The 17,915-nt window shown below is 38.9% G+C and overlaps 1 protein-coding gene and 1 pseudogene across 3 annotated transcripts in view; both read right to left on the reverse strand.

Annotated features, from left to right (window-relative positions):
• The window catches only part of LOC145482665 (uncharacterized), a 220,389-nt pseudogene that overhangs the window by 72,481 nt on the left and 129,993 nt on the right, over positions 1-17,915 (reverse strand). The gene's annotated exons all lie outside the window — the stretch shown is intronic.
• LOC145482724 (serine/arginine-rich splicing factor 6-like) overlaps positions 11,684-17,915 on the reverse strand; it is a 30,945-nt gene continuing 24,713 nt past the window's right edge. The window contains exons 5-8 of one of the 2 annotated variants that reach the window (XM_081461366.1): positions 17,178-17,251; positions 16,666-16,759; positions 14,041-14,093; positions 11,684-12,084 (exon numbers count right to left, since the gene is read on the reverse strand). In XM_081461366.1, coding sequence (XP_081317492.1) covers positions 11,943-12,084; positions 14,041-14,093; positions 16,666-16,759; positions 17,178-17,251 — 363 coding nt within the window. In that variant the 3' untranslated portion in view covers positions 11,684-11,942. The remainder of the gene's footprint in view (positions 12,085-14,040; positions 14,094-16,665; positions 16,760-17,177; positions 17,252-17,915) is intronic. The other variant, XM_081461367.1, reaches the window with a different exon arrangement.

Here is a 17,915-nt window from a genome sequence, read left to right on the forward strand (position 1 = left end):
TGACAGCGGCCATTGACGTCATTTGCGGGGGCTTATTTTCGGAAAAAGTTTGCGGCTCGATATTTTTGGTTTAAAGCGAAACTGAAACAAAAGAAACTCATTTTTAAATAGTACTCGGTAACATCTACTTGGGAGATAAAAATCGGCCGATTTTATTTTTTAGCCGGAAATCATCGGTCGTTTCTTAGGTGCAGGGCCTCTTAAATTCTAAAAGCGCGGTTTTAAGATTTATTTTTTTATTTTTATTTATTTATTCCTCCAATTCCTAGCTGATACGTAGATATGTAGATATAACGTAAAGAAAGTAAATAGTAACCGATAGTGCTTTGTAAGGAAGAAAAAAACGCATAAAACAGAAATTACATCACTTAAATGATCTAACAGATCTTGTATTTTTCAGTTTTGTCGGTGACCAGACCCAAACTTCCACTCGGCCAAATTTTGAGTCACGCAACCTGTGATGTTTACTCGCCAAAAGCTGTTGAAACATTAATACAAGGACAATGTTGCAATATTGTTTTCTTTATTGTGTATAAACCATATTTTCTTTTGGTTTTATCGAAGCGTTGGATTCAAAGGGAATAATAAATACGCTAAAAAAAGGTATTACGTCAGCCATGGAATGCGTTGACGTTGCAGCTTTCACTTTCGCTACATGATAAATAAGATCGCGTTTACTTTGCAAGTTTATTTCGCAAGAAGCGACGGTCATTAATTTATTTGCAATTTTGCAAGTATTTCTTGTGGTTTTAGGCAAGTAAAGTGAATTCCTTGGCTCTTTCATCAGAGCGAGTTCATAGATCGGAAGGAAAATTAAATTTTTGCGAGCCAAGCAAAGAACATATCAGAACAATGATAGGGCAGATGGGCATTGCTATAGCTTTGCGTGGATTTAACGATCGTGGACGTTCGGTGACCCCTATTTTTCTTACCAGAAACAGATTTTATTTACAATTATCGCCACATTGTCCAAAAATGGACAAAAAATCAATGTGGGAAGTTAAAAAATTTCAAGATTTCTGTCCACGGGGCATCGAATCCTGCCATCTTGCGGCTGCCAGGCGCGCGAAACTATGGTCGCTGAATGCGAACTTGTTCTTTAAGAAACCTCGTCAGTTGACTAAATTCACTTAATAGGTCCACTTAAACAATATTTGGCAGAGAACATTTCACTTAAAAGATCTAATTCCAGTATCTTTGGGCTTACAGACACTGTGGGCTTATTTGCTAACGATACCCGATTTTTTCAGATTAAGGGTGTTCTTCCGGGCATGTTCTCTCCAAAACGAAGTCGGTGACCCCCCATTGTTTTGCCTTTTTGGCAAAAGTAGATCATTACCTTTCCGCGAGGCAAGTTTAAAAAAAATCTGTATGTGGGAACATTTTGGGCGCGAACGTCCTTAACTTGAGTATTTTTGAGCAAAAATTCCTCTTAGGGGTTGAAAGGGCTGTGTGATCGGTGAGTGAGGGTGTTATGCATATGCGGGTGTCACACCAATCACAGTGTGGGTTGTATCAAAGAACGAATCAAATTGGCTGTAAGAAAATAAGATGGTATCTACATTAATCTGGAGACGTGTCAGATTACTGTAGTTTGTTCAGTCAAACATTTTATAGCTTACTATTTAGTTATCTCACCATTACCGATGTAACATCGTATGTACATCATAAATTCCGTTTCTTTCTTGCCGTACATCGGAACCAAAAAAACTTGTCAAATCAACCAAATCATTACTGTAAACAGTTCTATGAATGCTCCTATTTCCGAGACTTTTAGTTCACAAAAAAAAATAACTCTTGCACGCCTTGCTTGCCTATGGTGGTAGAACCCAACATGTAAGACGCATGTGTTCTAGCATTGTAAGTGTTATACACTTTGTTTCCGCGCGTTTTTGCTTTATATGTCATGTGATGTGACCGAGAACGGCAGTTATTTTTCAAGTAGCGCCACTTCTCCCTTTTTAGAGCAAAATTGAAATGTTACTGTAGCTGCGTATCTTTTAGAATTACCCAAAAGGTCGGTTCAAAATTTTCAAACTTCAATAGTGTGTTTGTCAGGGTTCAAATAATGCAGATGCTTCTCCTTAGCTTTTTTGTTTCTTGTCTTAACTGGGTCTGTAAGAGAGATCGAAAAATTCCCGAGTTAGTGGCTTTAATATTCTGCAATTTGTAAATTTGTGACAAAAGAAACCAGGAAAGTGCTCAAATATTGCTGCAGACTCCGTAGCACCAAATGAAAGCGCAAATTAATTTAATCAGTCTTTGAGGAGACTCGTCCACCGATGCAGAATATAATATCAGCCAAGTAACGCTGTTTACCTTCAATACTTCTCGTTGAAATGCTTCACAGTTGTATCAATCGATATAGTTGGGTATTAATTTTGAATTGTTTTATTGTTAACAGCAAAGGTTGCACCGGCAAAAGAAAAAGGTGGTATTTCGTGACTATCTGATAATTAAATTAGTTCTTGTTTATCGGTGAAAAAATTTACGTTTTGAGTAAACATTTCTCTTCCGTTTCTTCATCACATATTTAACTTTCTTTCATCTATCTCCAGCAGTGAAAGAAAAGACAAGCACATCTTCCGTGTGTTTTGGAGAAAACAAGGGTTTCGTGTCATACCTTCGCAAGGAAAACAAAAGTATCAGGTTACAAAGTTGGCGTGAAAAGCTTAATTGTCACGTTTGCGTAATATTGAATTTAAAATGAACGAAAATCAACGTAAAATACCAGAGTAAAATTTAAAGACGGTCGAAAAGCCCTAGCAGACTACCAAGGTAAATACAAACCGGAAGTGAACTGAGCAGGGGTGGAATACTTGTAGGACTGCCGTGCCAGAGCTATCATTATAATTGGACTCTGCACTGAGATTGTCTCATTAATTAGTGCGGAGTGCACTATTGGGATGGTCATGGGAGCTGCCTGCCGCTAAGGAACTAAGGCGATAATGCGCTCTGGCGCTATTGCGCTATGGCGTTATGGCCCTATGGCGCTAAAGTGTAAACTTTAATGTTTGTTTAATTAATTAATTTCAATTAATTAATTAGTCTAGAGGCAAGGAAGTAGTGGGGGTAGGGTGGGAAAGGTACATGTGTACTCTACGTAAAACACATTCTATCGCAGAGACTTGTCTTTGAACATCGCAAAGCTATATATTAGTTTCAGGTAACCCCTTGCTCTCCTTGTGGTACCATTCTCCTTAGAACAAAACTAATTTGTCCTAAACGCATGTGTAGATTAGTTAGCGTTCGTGGCCTCTATATTAGGTGAAGGACACATTGCATACGGAATCACGCACAAATGCTGAGTGGTTTTCCTTATGGTAGAGCTCAACATGTAAGACGCATGCGTTCTAGCATCGTTAGTGTTGTACACCATCTTTCCACGCGGTATTTTATATATCATGTCATGTGACCAAGGACGGCAGTTATTTTTCAGGTAGCGCCAATTGTCCCTTTTTATTGCAAAAGTGAAACGTTACTGTGGCTGCGTAGCTTTAAGAATTACACACAGGTCGGTGCAACAAATATCATCTGCTGTTTTCAATCTACAATAGTGTGCTTGTCAGGGTTCAAATGTATTGCTTCTCCTTAGCGGCTTGTTTATTTCTTGTCTTAATTGTGTCTGTAAGAGAGACCAAAACGTTCCCAAGTTAGTGGCTTTAATACTCCGCAAATTGTAAATTTGTAAGAAAAGAAACCAGGAAAATGCTCAAATATTGCTGCAGACGCCGTGGCACCTAATGAAAGCGCAAATTAATTTAATCAGTCTTTGAGGAGACTCATTCATATCGGCCAAGTAGCGCTGTTTATCTTCAACTCTTTTCGTTGAAATGCTTCTCAGCCATCAATATCGTTGTGTGTTAATTTTGAATTGTTTTATTGTTAACAACAAAGGTGGCAACAGAAAAAGAAAGTGGTATTTCGTGACTATCTGATAATTAAATTAGTCCTTGTTCATCGGTCAAAATTTGCATTTTTAGTAAAACAACATCGTTTCTGTTCCGTTTCTTCATCACTACATCAGATATTTAACATTCTTTCATTTATCTCCAAAAAACAAGGACATATTCCGTATGTTTTGGAGAAAACAAGGGTTTCATATCATATTCCTTTGCGAGGAAAACAAAAGTACCAAGTTACCAAGTTGGCGTGAAGAGCTAAATTGTCACGTTTGCTGCTTCAGCGTATTATTGAATTTAAAATAAACGAAAATCAACGTAAAACACCAGTAGTAATTAATTTGTGCGTAATTTTTGAAAATACAACCTTGAAACATACACACTGCAAAGGGGAAAAGCCGTAGCAAACTACCAAGGTAGACACAAACTGGAAGTGAACCGAGCATGGGTGAGTACTTATGGGACTACTGTACCAGAGCTATCAATTGCGCTCTGCACTATCTGACTGTTGCTCATTTTCTACTGGTATTCTTGTAAGGCTGACGATGAATGTTTTTTCTGAAACAGGTCTTTTTAAAACATAGGCACGCAAGGCGTGCAAGAGTTATTTTTTTGTGTGAAATGTCGGAGATAGAAGCATTCATGGTACAGTGATGATTTGGTTAATTTGACAAGTTTTTATGGTTGCGATGTTACATCGGTCATAGTAAGATAGCTAAATAGTAAGCCATAAAATGTTTGACTGAACAAACTACAGTAATCTGACACGTCTCCAGATTGATGTAGATGCCATCTTATTTTCTAACAGGAAATTTGATTCGTTCTTTGATACAACCCGCACTGTGATTGGTGTGACACGCGCACATGCATAACTCCCTCTCTCACCAATCACATAGCCCTTCCAATCCCTAAGGGGAATTTTTGCTCAAAAATACTCAAGAGAACTTTTCGCATTTTAGACAAGTCGTAAGTTTACCCTTTTTACACAACACAACGCAACAACACTACTTCACCAAAAATAGAAAAAAAGAAAAAAACCTCTCTGACACGTTGAAAGTCTGATTTAATTAAATGCACTTTAACTTGACGCCAAGCAGTCTTCAAAGAACGTTTGAACAGTTTTCATACTTTTTACCTTTAAAAATATCGGACTAAAATGAATATCATCAAATAAAACTATTAAACTGCTACTGCAGAGACGTAAAAACACTCTAGAAATGAAAGCTTCTGTTTTGTTTAATATCTTGGGAACAATAGCTGATAACTTGTAAGCTTTAATTGAATTTACTACCATATGAAAAACAGAAGTGTCGAGTTACCATTTGTAACTAAAAATAGCAAACATCTCGTGGGAACAAGTGGTGACGATTCGTCAGCTCTAATTGAATTTACTACCATGTGAAAAACAAGAGTGTCAAATTACCCATTGTAACTAAAAAATAAAAATATCTCGTTATATTTGCATGCAATAAGAACAAAACAATCGTTACCTGCACTTACTATTGTAAACGTTATAACTGCTTCAAATCTAAATAGTCTCTTCTCCTCTAAAACATGTCCTAAGAACTAGAACCGACGATTCGTGACCTCTAATTGAATTAACTCCTTGTGAAAAACAAAAGTATCAAGTTACCCTTTGAAATTAAAAATAAAAATATCTCGTGCCATTTGCCTACTACTAACTCATGAACTGCTTCAAAACTCAAGACTCATCTCGTTCATAACTAGCCACCATTACACTGAAAATTATGCACTCTAAAACAACCCAATGTAGGTATGTAACTGTCACACTTCCCTCCAAACCGGACTGAAAATCACAAACCGGCAACATACACGTCGCTCTTTATTAGTGCAGAGTGCACTATTGGGATGGTTATGGGAGCTGCCTGCCGCTAAGGAACTAAGACGCTATGGCACTATGGCGCTAAGGTGTAAACTTTAATGTTTGTTTAATTAATTAATTTCAATTAATTAATTAGTCTAGAGGCAAGGAAGTAATGGGGGTAGGGTGGGAAAGGTACATGTGTACTCTACGTAAAACACATTCCATCGCAGTCACTTAGCTTTGAACATCACAAAGCTATATATTTGTTTCAGGTAACCCCTTGCTGTCCTTGTGGTACCATTCTCCTTAGAACAAAACTAATTTGCCCTAAACGCATGCGTAGATTAGTTAGCGTTCGTGGCCTCTATATTAGGTGAAGGATACATTGCATACGGAATCACACACAAATGTTGAGTGGTTTTCCTTATGGTAGAGCTCAACAGTAAGACGCATGCGTTCTAGCATCGTTAGTGTTATACAATATCTTTCCACGCGGTATTTTATATATCATGTCATGTGACCAAGGACAGCAGTTATTTTTCAGATAGCGCCAATTGTCCCTTTTTATTGCAAAAGTGAAACGTTACTGTGGCTGCGTAGCTTTAAGAATTACACACAGGTCGGTGCAACAAATATCATCTGCTGTTTTCAATCTACAATAGTGTGCTTGTCAGGGTTCAAATGTACTGCTTCTCCTTAGCGGCTTGTTTATTTCTTGCCTTAATTGTGTCTGTAAGAGAGACCAAAACGTTCCCAAGTTAGTGGCTTTAATTCTCCGCAATTGTAAATTTGTAACAAAAGAAACCATGAAAATGCTCAAATATTGCTGCAGACGCCGTGGCACCTAATGAAAGCGCAAATTAATTTAATCAGTCTTTGAGGAGACTCATTCATATCTGCCAAGTAGCGCTGTTTATCTTCAATACTTTTCGTTGAAATGCTTCTCAGCCATCAATATCGTTGTGCGTTAATTTTGAATTGTTTTATTGTTAACAACAAAGGTGGCAACAGAAAAAGAAAGTGGTATTTCGTGACTATCTGATAATTAAATTAGTTCTTGTTCATCGGTAAAAATTTGCATTTTCAGTAAAACATCGTTTCTGTTCCGTTTCTTCATCACTACATTAGATATTTAACATTCTTTCATTTATCTCCAAAAACAAGGACATCTTCCGTATGTTTTGGAGAATTCAAGGGTTTCATATTACATGGCTTTGCAAGCAAAACAAAAGTATCAAGTTACAAAGTTGGCGTGAAGAGCTAAATTGTCACGTTTGCTGCTTCAGCGTATTATTGAATTTAAAATGAACGAAAATCAACGTAAAACACCAGTAGTAATTAATTTGTGCGTAATTTTTGGACCTTGAATGAAAATACAACCTTGAAACATACACACTGCAAAGGGGAAAAGCCGTAGCAGACTACCAAGGTAGACACAAACCGGAAGTGAACCGAGCAGGGGTGAGTACTTATGGGACTACTGTACCAGAGCTATCAATTGCACTCTGCATCATCTGAGATTGTCTCACTAGTTTTTCAATTACCATAGTCCTTGTGTTTATACACACCTTGTGTTTCTCACATACCATTTACCTTTACAAGAAATTTGATTGGCTGTTCATAGTAGATCCAATCAGATTGGTGTGACATACATACATCTCTCTCACTCACTCACTCACACACACACACTCACTCACTCACTCACTCACTCACTCACTCACTCTCACTCACTCACTCACTCACTCACTCACTCACTCACTCACTCACTCACTCACTCACTCACTCACTCACTCACTCACTCACTCACTCACTCACTCACTCACTCACTCACTCACTCACTCACTCACTCACTCACTCACTCACTCACTCACTCACTCACTCACTCACTCACTCACTCACTCACTCACTCACTCACTCACTCACTCACTCACTCACTCGCCCATTGACCCGTCGATAACATACCCGACGCGCCGACTAAGAGGTATTTTTTTAACAAAAAATGACTCAAAAAATTAATATGCAGTCGAACCTCCCGCAAGCGCTTACGAGAGCTTAGACCATATTGGGTTAAAATTTTGCCTCATTAGCATATGGTAACTGCAGACTTACCCCATGTTTAAATTGTTTTACTAATGTGAAAAGTCAATTCCGAGAAAAAATTCGGTACTATCAATTGGGAGATTTCAATCTCTTCTACTACCCAGGAATGCGATGTTACTATGTACTTACTGACTGAGTGGGAGGGCCGGACGGGAAAATATTTGGCTCGAGGTCAGGACGTCCGGACCGAGCGCAGCGAGGTCCGTGCGTCCTGACCGAGAGGCAAATATTTTCTCGTCCGGCCCGACCTTACTCACTCAATAAGCATTTTATCATATGAGCACTTAACGGTTGAACCTAAATAGGACGCGATTACATAACATCAGACGGCCGTGCGCGGAAAAACTACGGAAAAGATTCTACTTTTAAAAACTCAGTGTCATTTATTTCTTCGCGTCGAACAAGAAACGCACAATTCATCGAAAAACACGACTCATTTTCTCATTTGTTTTTCAATGTAAGTCTACAATTACAATTCATGCTAAAAGGCCACCAGAAAGTTGACATAAAGCTGTCAAAAATATGTCAAAACCATCAAAAACTTAGCGAGTGACAAAAAGTTTGCTTCACGCTTCACTGAAATCGTTCACAAATTTTCTTTGTCTGAAGACTCAAGAAAATTTCGGCGTCGTTTCAAGCTATTTGTCGACCTCTTGGATTCTCTTGAACAAGGGAGAACCACCAACTGAATATTAATGACACCGATCTTAGCTCCCGCAAACAGTACCTGGGTTTGCTGACTTTGCTGGCTTTGCTGTGTAGTGGAAATTCAAGCGAGTTTTATTTTCTGGATGAACTGTACCGTAATGAACTTGTGTTCGTACTCAGTTTTTTCTCTTCAAACAACACTGCTGTAGAAACTGCATTCTACTGTACACGAGGTATGTTAGTGATTTCTCTTCTCCCAACTCTGGACACTCGAAGAAAAAATTGATATCGTACTTTGTTTTCTTCGCGACTTGCCAGTTTTCTTGCTTTTGACCCACGATGAATTCTTTGATGCTTTCCACTGAAAGAAGTTTCGCCTTAAGACTGTTTGCTTATTCCGAAGGTTAATTATCGAACAATTCATCCGGAAAAGTTGTTTTCTTGACCACCTGTTTGCTTGTTGTTGGCTTCTGAGAAAGTTGTGAACTTCTTCAGTTGTGAGGACTGTTGACTTTCTTTCTGTGCTTTCGGAGTGAGTTGGAGACTGAAGTAGTTCTGCATCGGACAGTTCGCCTGGATAGTAAACTTCGCTCTCAGAATGTTCACTTTCATCACTCATTTTGAAGAGAACAAACTTTTGCAGCGACAAAATTGTTTTGTCATTAACTCGCATCGAGTTTCTAGTAGGGCCGTATGCATTTCCAGTAGGGCCGTACAGGTTTTTCCGGCCCTATCACTTCGACGCGTACGACCCTCATATGGGACCTTTTTTCTCATGATTTTCCAAGGAAATTGCGCGCGGGGCCGTACGGGTCATATGACAAAACACCTTATCCAATTTTCGCTCTATTATCTGTCAAGTGGTCGCTTACGGGAGGTTAATAACAAAAGAAAATGTCAAACTTTTAGGTCGCTTACCAGAGGTGGTCGCTTACAGAGAGGTTCCAAATGAGTGATTTGATTTGGAAACTTTTGGTATTTTGGAAAACTGGTCGCCGAGAAGAGGTGGTCGCAACCGGAGGTTCGACTGTAATATGAATTTCAAACACATCGTGTGGTTTATGAAAGCAATATCATACTTTGCACTGCTAAGAAGCCTTGGTATTACAAAAATAATATTAAACGAGGGAACCCAACTCGCCACGGCGGTTATCAGTGGGACCCTCAAAAAATAAAAGTTAATAAATTAATAGCCTAATCCTTATCCTGGTGTGTATCAAATCGACTTCGATTTGTATTGATACGACTTGTTTCGAAAGGACCCGTTCAAGGATGCTTCTGTCGGCGTTGATGATGACAAACTTCTCTCACTCTTTATCTTCACAGAGGGAGCAAAACTTGAAAGAACTATGTCACGGTTTGCGCATCTAGTTCCTAACCAAGAGGTAGCTGGTTTAAGTCTTGGAAGGGCACGATAACTATTTTTACTTTCTTCTTTTTTTTCCCTTAATTTTTTGGTTTACTTTTTCGAATTTTAAAAATCCATTGACCAAAACGCAGAGTTTTCCTAACCATCTCCTTTCTTTGAAAAAAATGTGGAGCCGTTTTCAAGTATTTGGAATCTCGGTTACTCACGGCAGCACTCGAAGCTCTTTACGGCAGAATTTGTTTTACTGATAAAGAATTTGTCACAGCAGTGTTTAGAAGTTCGTCCGCAACTTTCGTTGGATGAGAATCTGAAGAGTAATTTAACTGATAACGTCACAGATACAACTCTAAGGAACCATTGACAAAAACGCAGAGTTTTCCTCGCAGTGAATCATCTGGAGCGTTTGATCATTGGAGAGTTCGTCGAGTATTTCGAACTTCAGTACTCCGCACTCGAGGCTCTTTACTGCTGAATTTCAATTTGTCTGACGTTTAGATAAATAATTTTTTACAGCAGTCTTTCGAAGTTTGTCCGTAGCTTTTGTGGTAAGAAAATTGCCTACTTCCAACGGCTTTCTCCCAGGTCCGAAACGAACGGACCATGCGAACGAGGACGATTGACCGCGCCGAAATATTGAGGCCTCGGAACTAGACAAGTAAGGGCATTCGAAGAGAAATGCACAACATCCGCAACCTCATGCAATCTGGTTTTCATGTCTGGTGAGACACTGACGGTCGGTCGGTACTGTAGGCTCTGCGTTGGAACGAGGAAGAACGAGATATAGGCATGTTTTGAGCAATTTTGTTTCACTATACAAATGAATATACGAAAGATCATATATTTGAACTGCGGAGAAAGATATGAAGACATGATTGATCATCGGAGTTATGCACACAACTTTTGAAAGCACAACTTAGCTCAGTTGGCAGAGCACTGCACCGGTATCGCAGAGGTCATGGGTTCGAATTCCGTTCAGGCCTGAATTTTTTTTCAGGCTTTAATTTCACAACTGCTTAAGTTGTGTGGACGATCAATCACTGTGTGACTGCGATGATCATCACGTCTTCATATCTTTCTCCGCAGTTCAAATATATGATCTTTCATATATCAGTTTCTATTCTTCATCATCTACGGGTATATTACGGACTCACATACTGACTCGCTCCCAGATGGCTTGATAGCTCAGTTGGCAGAGCACTTCACCGGTATCGCAAAGGTCTGTACGGCCCCGCAAATGAACCCCAAATTGTATCGCAAATGATCCCAGGACCGGAATGATCCCCAGATTGTACCATAAATGATCGCGGACCGGAAATGGTCACCTAGCCATAACGCCATAACACGCGAGTAAACCTCAAAACCAAAACCAATTGGCCACGTTCGATATATTTTAAAATATTGTAACATCGATCCGAGGCTTTCGGGTCAAAATTGCAATTTTTTAAGTTTCCTTTGTCTTTCAATTCCCAAAAGAGACTTGGATACAAAGAAAACACCACCAAACATCGAATCCCGTTCAGGCTAGAATTTTTTTCAGGGCTTTAATTTCACAACTGCTTAAGTTGTGTGCATAACTGCGATGATTAATCATGTCTTCATTTGTTTCACTATGCCCACAATGTTGTCTTTTGCACTCGTTTAGGTTAAGGAAAGAAATATTAACACAACCTTCTTTGAACTTTTTCGGGCAAAGGGACTTTTAGTCTAGACAAACTGGCTATCGCACGAAACGACTGGCTACCAAATGTTTGTTCTGAGAAACGTTCTTGAATTTCAAGTAGTTTAAAGCGGTAAGCAACGGGCTTGTCAATGATAGAAAGGGTAAACACACAAACTAGCAAAAACAACTGCCAAGTGTCATGTTTAATAGGGTAGACATAAACATTAACTCTAAAATGCTAAAAGGCTCCACAAGGGAAAATAAAACTAATCGCAAACAAAATATTCGTACGAGTAGTAAGTTAATGGCAAACTCGACTCAGGTTACCTTACACGTTATTGTGAAAAACTCGGGAAATAACAAAACTGCTGTACGCGTCTGCCTATGTTACCTGCAACAATTCATGTATGTAGGTATGCTTATTTTGTAATACAGTTACTAGTTAGAGTAGAGTCGTCGTCCCGGACTGCCACCTGGACGTGGTGATAGGGAGCGGCCTCGCTGGTTTAATGGCGAACGCGAGTGGCGTCCTCTGGCGGCGGGCGAGTGTGACCTCCTTGGTGAGCGAGATCTGGATCTGCTTTAAAAACCGATAAATAGTGGTCAGATATAGACTGCTACACACTCCGAGGAATGTAAAAATTAAGAAGAGTGGGACAGGGTTAGGTGACCAGCACGCCAACGACTATCAATGACTACGACTACTACTACGGTGAATAGGGGCTAATCGACTTCTGGTTGGTGGGCTAAACGGCTAGGGGCTAATCGACCGGTAACCAATACTACATGTACTAAAAATTACGCCCGTAATGTGGATGTTATCTGGTAAAAATTGTACTAGTTGAAGATAACCTGCATTTCAAGCCTTTGGGTGTAGTTTCCTTGGTAACTGCTGTGGATAACTTTGGTGGACAACCCAATTACAATGAAATTTATCCAAAACAACTGGAGGATGCTATTCAAATAATATATACATCCCATTTAAGGACGGTGCCTACTAAATACAAAGGTTTTTGCGCCAGGTTAGGACCACGCGGAAAAAGTAGATCTTTGCAAGGGCTACTGGAATCCCCGAAGAAAAATAGGGGTAGCCATGCATTTTTTCGAGATGGTTAGCCTTAAAATCTCAACAATGCTGACATCAGCATTTTTCTGAAAAGAGAAGGAAAGGATATTTCTTCACAGATTTCCTTAGAATTCCCCTTTGCAGACAGAAAAGCAAACACATTTATACAAATCTTAAAACTAAATGGTTAATGGTAACATAAAAACCATTTTTCGTATGTTTTTAATAACAAAATCGTTGCAACGGCGCTTTTAGGGTCTCTGACAGCCTTCCTCTGGTTCAGCTAAAATACAGTCTAAATACCTTTTGCTCAAAACCAGAAACTAATCATGTGTTGAATAGGCTTGCCACCTGCATTTCATGACATAAAATGTAGGGGTAGCCACGCGTTCTTTGAAGTTATTGATCTTTTCTGAAAACTTTTACGGTTACATATTTTCCTGTCACCTCCCCAGTAAGTAAAACATTTGCTTATCTCGAACTTGTTATGCGCGCTCACTATGCCATCTGCAGTTACATGTTTACAATTGGATTTCGGTATAATTTTCGACAGATAACAGCTAGTTTTTCAGCTGGAAGACGTTAACAGTTAGTGGTTAGCGACATGCTGCTATTCTGGTGTTCCCGGTTTAAGGTGGCTCCATAGGGTAATCATTTATGGCGTTGCCCGCACAAGTGTTATGTTTTGAATGCTGTTTTTGTATTCGCTTTCACACCCAGTCCTTTGAAACTTATTACATGTGATAACGAATGATTAAATAGTGTTTTGCTATCATCTCTGTTAAAATTTTGGGCTTTAGTCTTTAATCATAAATGCCCAAACAAACGTGTTTTTTACTGTTTGTGTGGCTTTATTTGTGATTTTCTTTAATTTTCTTCGGTGAAATCTTCCAAAATGTTTACAACATATCGCTTCCAGCGGGATACGAATGTTAAACACGAAAAAAGTAGGGTTTGTAAAGGCAGTTCTTTCGATTTTTTCAAATTTGTGTCTTTTACCGCTGCAAAAACTCTGGTCTTATAGATTTCCCTGAAAGACGAGCTCCGACTAAAGTAAAATATTTACTACCAATCTGCCAAATTTTACGGAATTTCACTGAAGGAAACGCGAGAAAATTCACTGTCAGTTTTGCTTTTTGTGCTGATGTTGACGTCAGAAAATATCCAAAAACATTGACGTTTTCCTTCGAGCGCGCGCAGATTACTTGAGCTTTCGTCCTCAGCGCGCGTGCGATCGTAAAACTATAGGGAGCCACCTTAAGTACAGGTTCATTAAACTTGATTTGGTCACAGTGGGAAAATTTTGCTTTCATTTTAGTCGTGTACTTGGTAGCGTAGTTGATTGCGTCAGTATCAACCCCAGCGCGCGCGTGGCGCTTAAACCTGCCTTGCGTGATGCGCAGAACGTGTGCGCACTAACAAAAGTAGGCACCGTCCTTAACCCCTTTCAAGGTATAATTGAATATCTACCTTGCACGACGTCGAGGTGATAGTGAACGAGATGACCTTCTAGGCCGGTTTCTCTGTGGAATAGAACAGAAAATAATTTTACTAACTCCTTCAGCAGCAACAGCATATCCCAGGAAACATCTTTGATATGAAAGGGAGCAGGGATGGTGGCACAGTGATCGCATGGACCTAGAGTCATAAGCGTGTTGAGTTGGTTACTAGTTCTTCAGTGTTAAAGTGCCACTAACCCCAAAATTTTTTTTCGCTCATAGGAATTTCTTTTTTCTCCTTATCACCACTGCGAAAAAATTATCGTTTTAGCTATTTTCGTTAATTTTCTGAACTTTTAAAGTTTTGCCCTTTTCCATGTTCACGACCGAGGAATAGCGGAGAATGGGACGAGTTGGCTTTTGACGTCACTTCGGGAATAACAATATTTTGTTTCTGAGAAGAATGTATGCGAACATGCGATAGTGTGTGTCAAAATCGCTGCAGAATGCAAGGAAGATATGTTGTTGGAGGCTGTAGTAATACAGGATGCGTAGAATAGAGTACTCCTCTTCATTCAATACCTCTATCTCGATGAAACTCTGCCAGAAACGAGAAAAAGACCAAAGAAGTGGGCTGATATGTGCGAAGCCGCTACTGTAAAAACCTAGAGATTTTCATGGCCTGTATATTCTTCTCTATCTCTAGTGGAAAGCTTGAAATTGTCAAGGTACTGCATAAGACACGAATTTGGGATAAGCTGCGAGCCATCTGACTATTTCGAGCGCAAACGATCCTCCGACGCGAGTCCCAGACGAAACTATAGATGACGAAATTACACGGTAAATTAAACGCATAGCGTTTTGAAATAGAGACTTGACTTGTCTAAACGAATAGTAAACTAAATTCACGTTCTACAACGACGCGAAGAAGATTGTTGAGACTTCGAACTGGTGAATTAGCTATGTATTTGTGGATTTTAATAAAAACACACGCACGCCGGAGGTCGCCTGTAATCTGGCCGTGTTTCTCAATGGCCATTCCGAATACAAAATTGTTTTGCTCTTGGAGTTTCGTCTTCGAGGAACGAAATACATCTAAATTACAAACTTAGAATGGATCAAGCATTTATAAATATACGAGGAAAGTGAAACAAACGATTAAGATTCGACCCTATAGCTACCGACGGAGATTGTTGTGCTGAAAGAAGAATGCGCTTATCAGTCAACCGAAACGCAAACTAAGAAGTCGAGGACTCCCATGTTATTAGCGTGCGTAAAATGGACATTTCATTCAAAATAACAGTGAAGTAGAAATGTATTCATTTAACTGGAAGTATACTGAACCTCTTTTCAAGATCTTGTCGAAGGATTTTCCATGATTTCACTAGTACGGAATATGCACATTTATGTAGCTCGTGTTCGTACACAGTAATTGAATGTGCATATTCTACGGTCGGGCGACAATAACGAAGCGAAAAGTTACCTCACCTTCGAATATTGTTTGCCGACATCTCTGCTTATCTCTTATGTTAAAACTATTTGCAATCAATGATCTGGAGAAGTAGGCAGGAGTGGATTACGACTGCATCGCATTTTAACTTGTATTTCGGGGGAAATTAATATTTGAATGTAAAAGTGTTTCGTCACTCCGAAATTTGCACGTTCTGTAAAGTCAAATTACCAACTCTTCGTGTTCATTGACATCTTTATAACCCTTTAAGAGCTGTAAGCTAACTCTTCAGTCATTGTTTGTACCTTTATAACCAAATGGACCGGCAAATTGTCGATCCCGGCCTTAATATAATTATACAACGCGGCGATCTCGACTGGCGACCCGCACTTCGAAAAGGAAAAAAAAAATGTACTTCGCAGCCGTCCAAATCGTAGCTAGACTCCGAATTGTAATGCTAGATGATACAGTTCTTTCACTTAATGTTCTTGTCCAGTTTTGATAAAATATGAATCACAAAAACCCTGAAAGTGTTCTGACTGCCCTCGAAGCTCAGTCAAAAGCCTCTTGAGTGTTTTAGCCCGGTTCCCGAAGTGACGTCACTAGTAGCCCGACCCAGATCCCACTTTGCGCGGTCGTGAACATAGAAATTACATGTTTAAACGCTTGCAGAAACGCAGGGATTTTATCAATCGAGATAATTTTTTCGCTGAAGTAATCAGGGAAACTAGTAGATTTTATTAAAGGAAAAAAATTTTTTGGGGTTAGTGGCACTTTAAAGTTAATTCGATACAAACTGACGTCGTTTCGTAGCAAAAGTAAACAAGAAGTAATATCCCAATGGAAGTCTTTTCATCTTCGCATCGCATACAACAGCGATCAAACGAAAGAATGTCATCCCAGAAGGAGAAAAATCTTGTCTGTTTGGAGATCTCAGAACTTTTTTCGCTAACTGAATACGCTGAACTTCTCTGAAACAAGCCCGATTTCAGACTGCCGGGTTTCTTAAAGTTTTGTGTCGTATTCACCTCAGTTTGTATCAAAACGACTTGTATTGAAAGGAGTTTGTATCGAAACGACGGGACACCAAGAGCTGTGGCGGCTCATGCTTAAAGTTAAGCGTACAATGGCACTGCCACTGCCAATTCTTATTAATAGCTTATCACGTTTTGTTTACTCTACGCTACATGTATACAGCAAACAAACCTCAGAAAGCCTTATACGCTTCCCTAACAGCTCAGTGCCATCGAGACGTTTAATTGCTCTTTGCATGTCATTAAGGGAGGCGAATTCGACAACCCTGAAATGTTATAACAGATAGATATAAAACTAAATAAACAGTATTTCATTTCAACCATAAAAAAGGCGCCTGTGTTTCATGTACATGACAACATTATGTAAAATGTTTCCAAATAATTTTTATTATTAAATTCAAGAAGCAAATCAAGCGTGTATTTGAGAATTTGGATTCTCGCATGTAAAACAGTATATTGATAGTCTTTAACTAATATAAACAGTGTAAAATTACAATTGTAAATGGATTAGTATTCTACTGTAACTACTCAAGATTTTGACAGAATTTTTTATTAGTAAATAAGTAAAATAAAATAAAATATAATAAAATAAAAATAAATTGGACATATCTCCTATTAATAAATGTGTGGTGGAAAGTGTTCTTGTTTGAGAGGAGGTTGTCAAAAAACATGAATGACACCCACCCTTCTCCTATTCTATCTCTGTGGCATTGGGTAAAAGTCACCTCCCCTGCCTGGCGCATGTAATCTTTCAGATCCTGCAAAGCAATATTCTTGGGGGTCAAAAAGTACAATTATTAACACTCAAAATAATCAGCTTAGCTTTTTAAAGATGAAATGCAGTTTGTCTCAATTACACACGAAAATTATGTAATTATCCTCAATGTAAAAATAGCTGTGAAAAACTATTAAGCGTACTTTACAACTGCTGGCTGGAATCTAGCTATAGAAGCTGTTTTTTCTATTTGTAACTGATATGTTGCTAAATAATATGACAGCAACCTTGGCAACCAGGTAAAACAAAAAAAGTATGTGCAAGTGTGAAAAAGTTAAAAAATAGAGCCAATCATTTTGGGTCTAGTGTTTTTTCAAAGGTACACTGTACAACATGTCAGAAGTGACGTTCAAAACCTCAACCCTCAAAGAGAAGAACACAGAATTAAGCCACACTTGTAGTCCACATGAACCTAAAGTAACATCCACTGGAGGTGACAAGAAATGTGGCAGAGTTTAAAACTGGGGTCTGTTCAAAAAACATTTACATTCTTGTCCATGAAGAATGTAGATTTCTTCCACACTTCTCATTGAAATTGCTTGTTTTTGAAAGATCGAGTTTTGAAGACCTGTTGAACATGCTTACTGAAATGTAAAACTTTGACATTTTTAGTACATAATAATAATAATGAAAATGAGAATGATACT

Source organism: Orbicella franksi, chromosome 3, assembly GCF_964199315.1.
Source record: "Orbicella franksi chromosome 3, jaOrbFran1.1, whole genome shotgun sequence".
Lineage (NCBI taxonomy): Eukaryota > Metazoa > Cnidaria > Anthozoa > Scleractinia > Merulinidae > Orbicella > Orbicella franksi.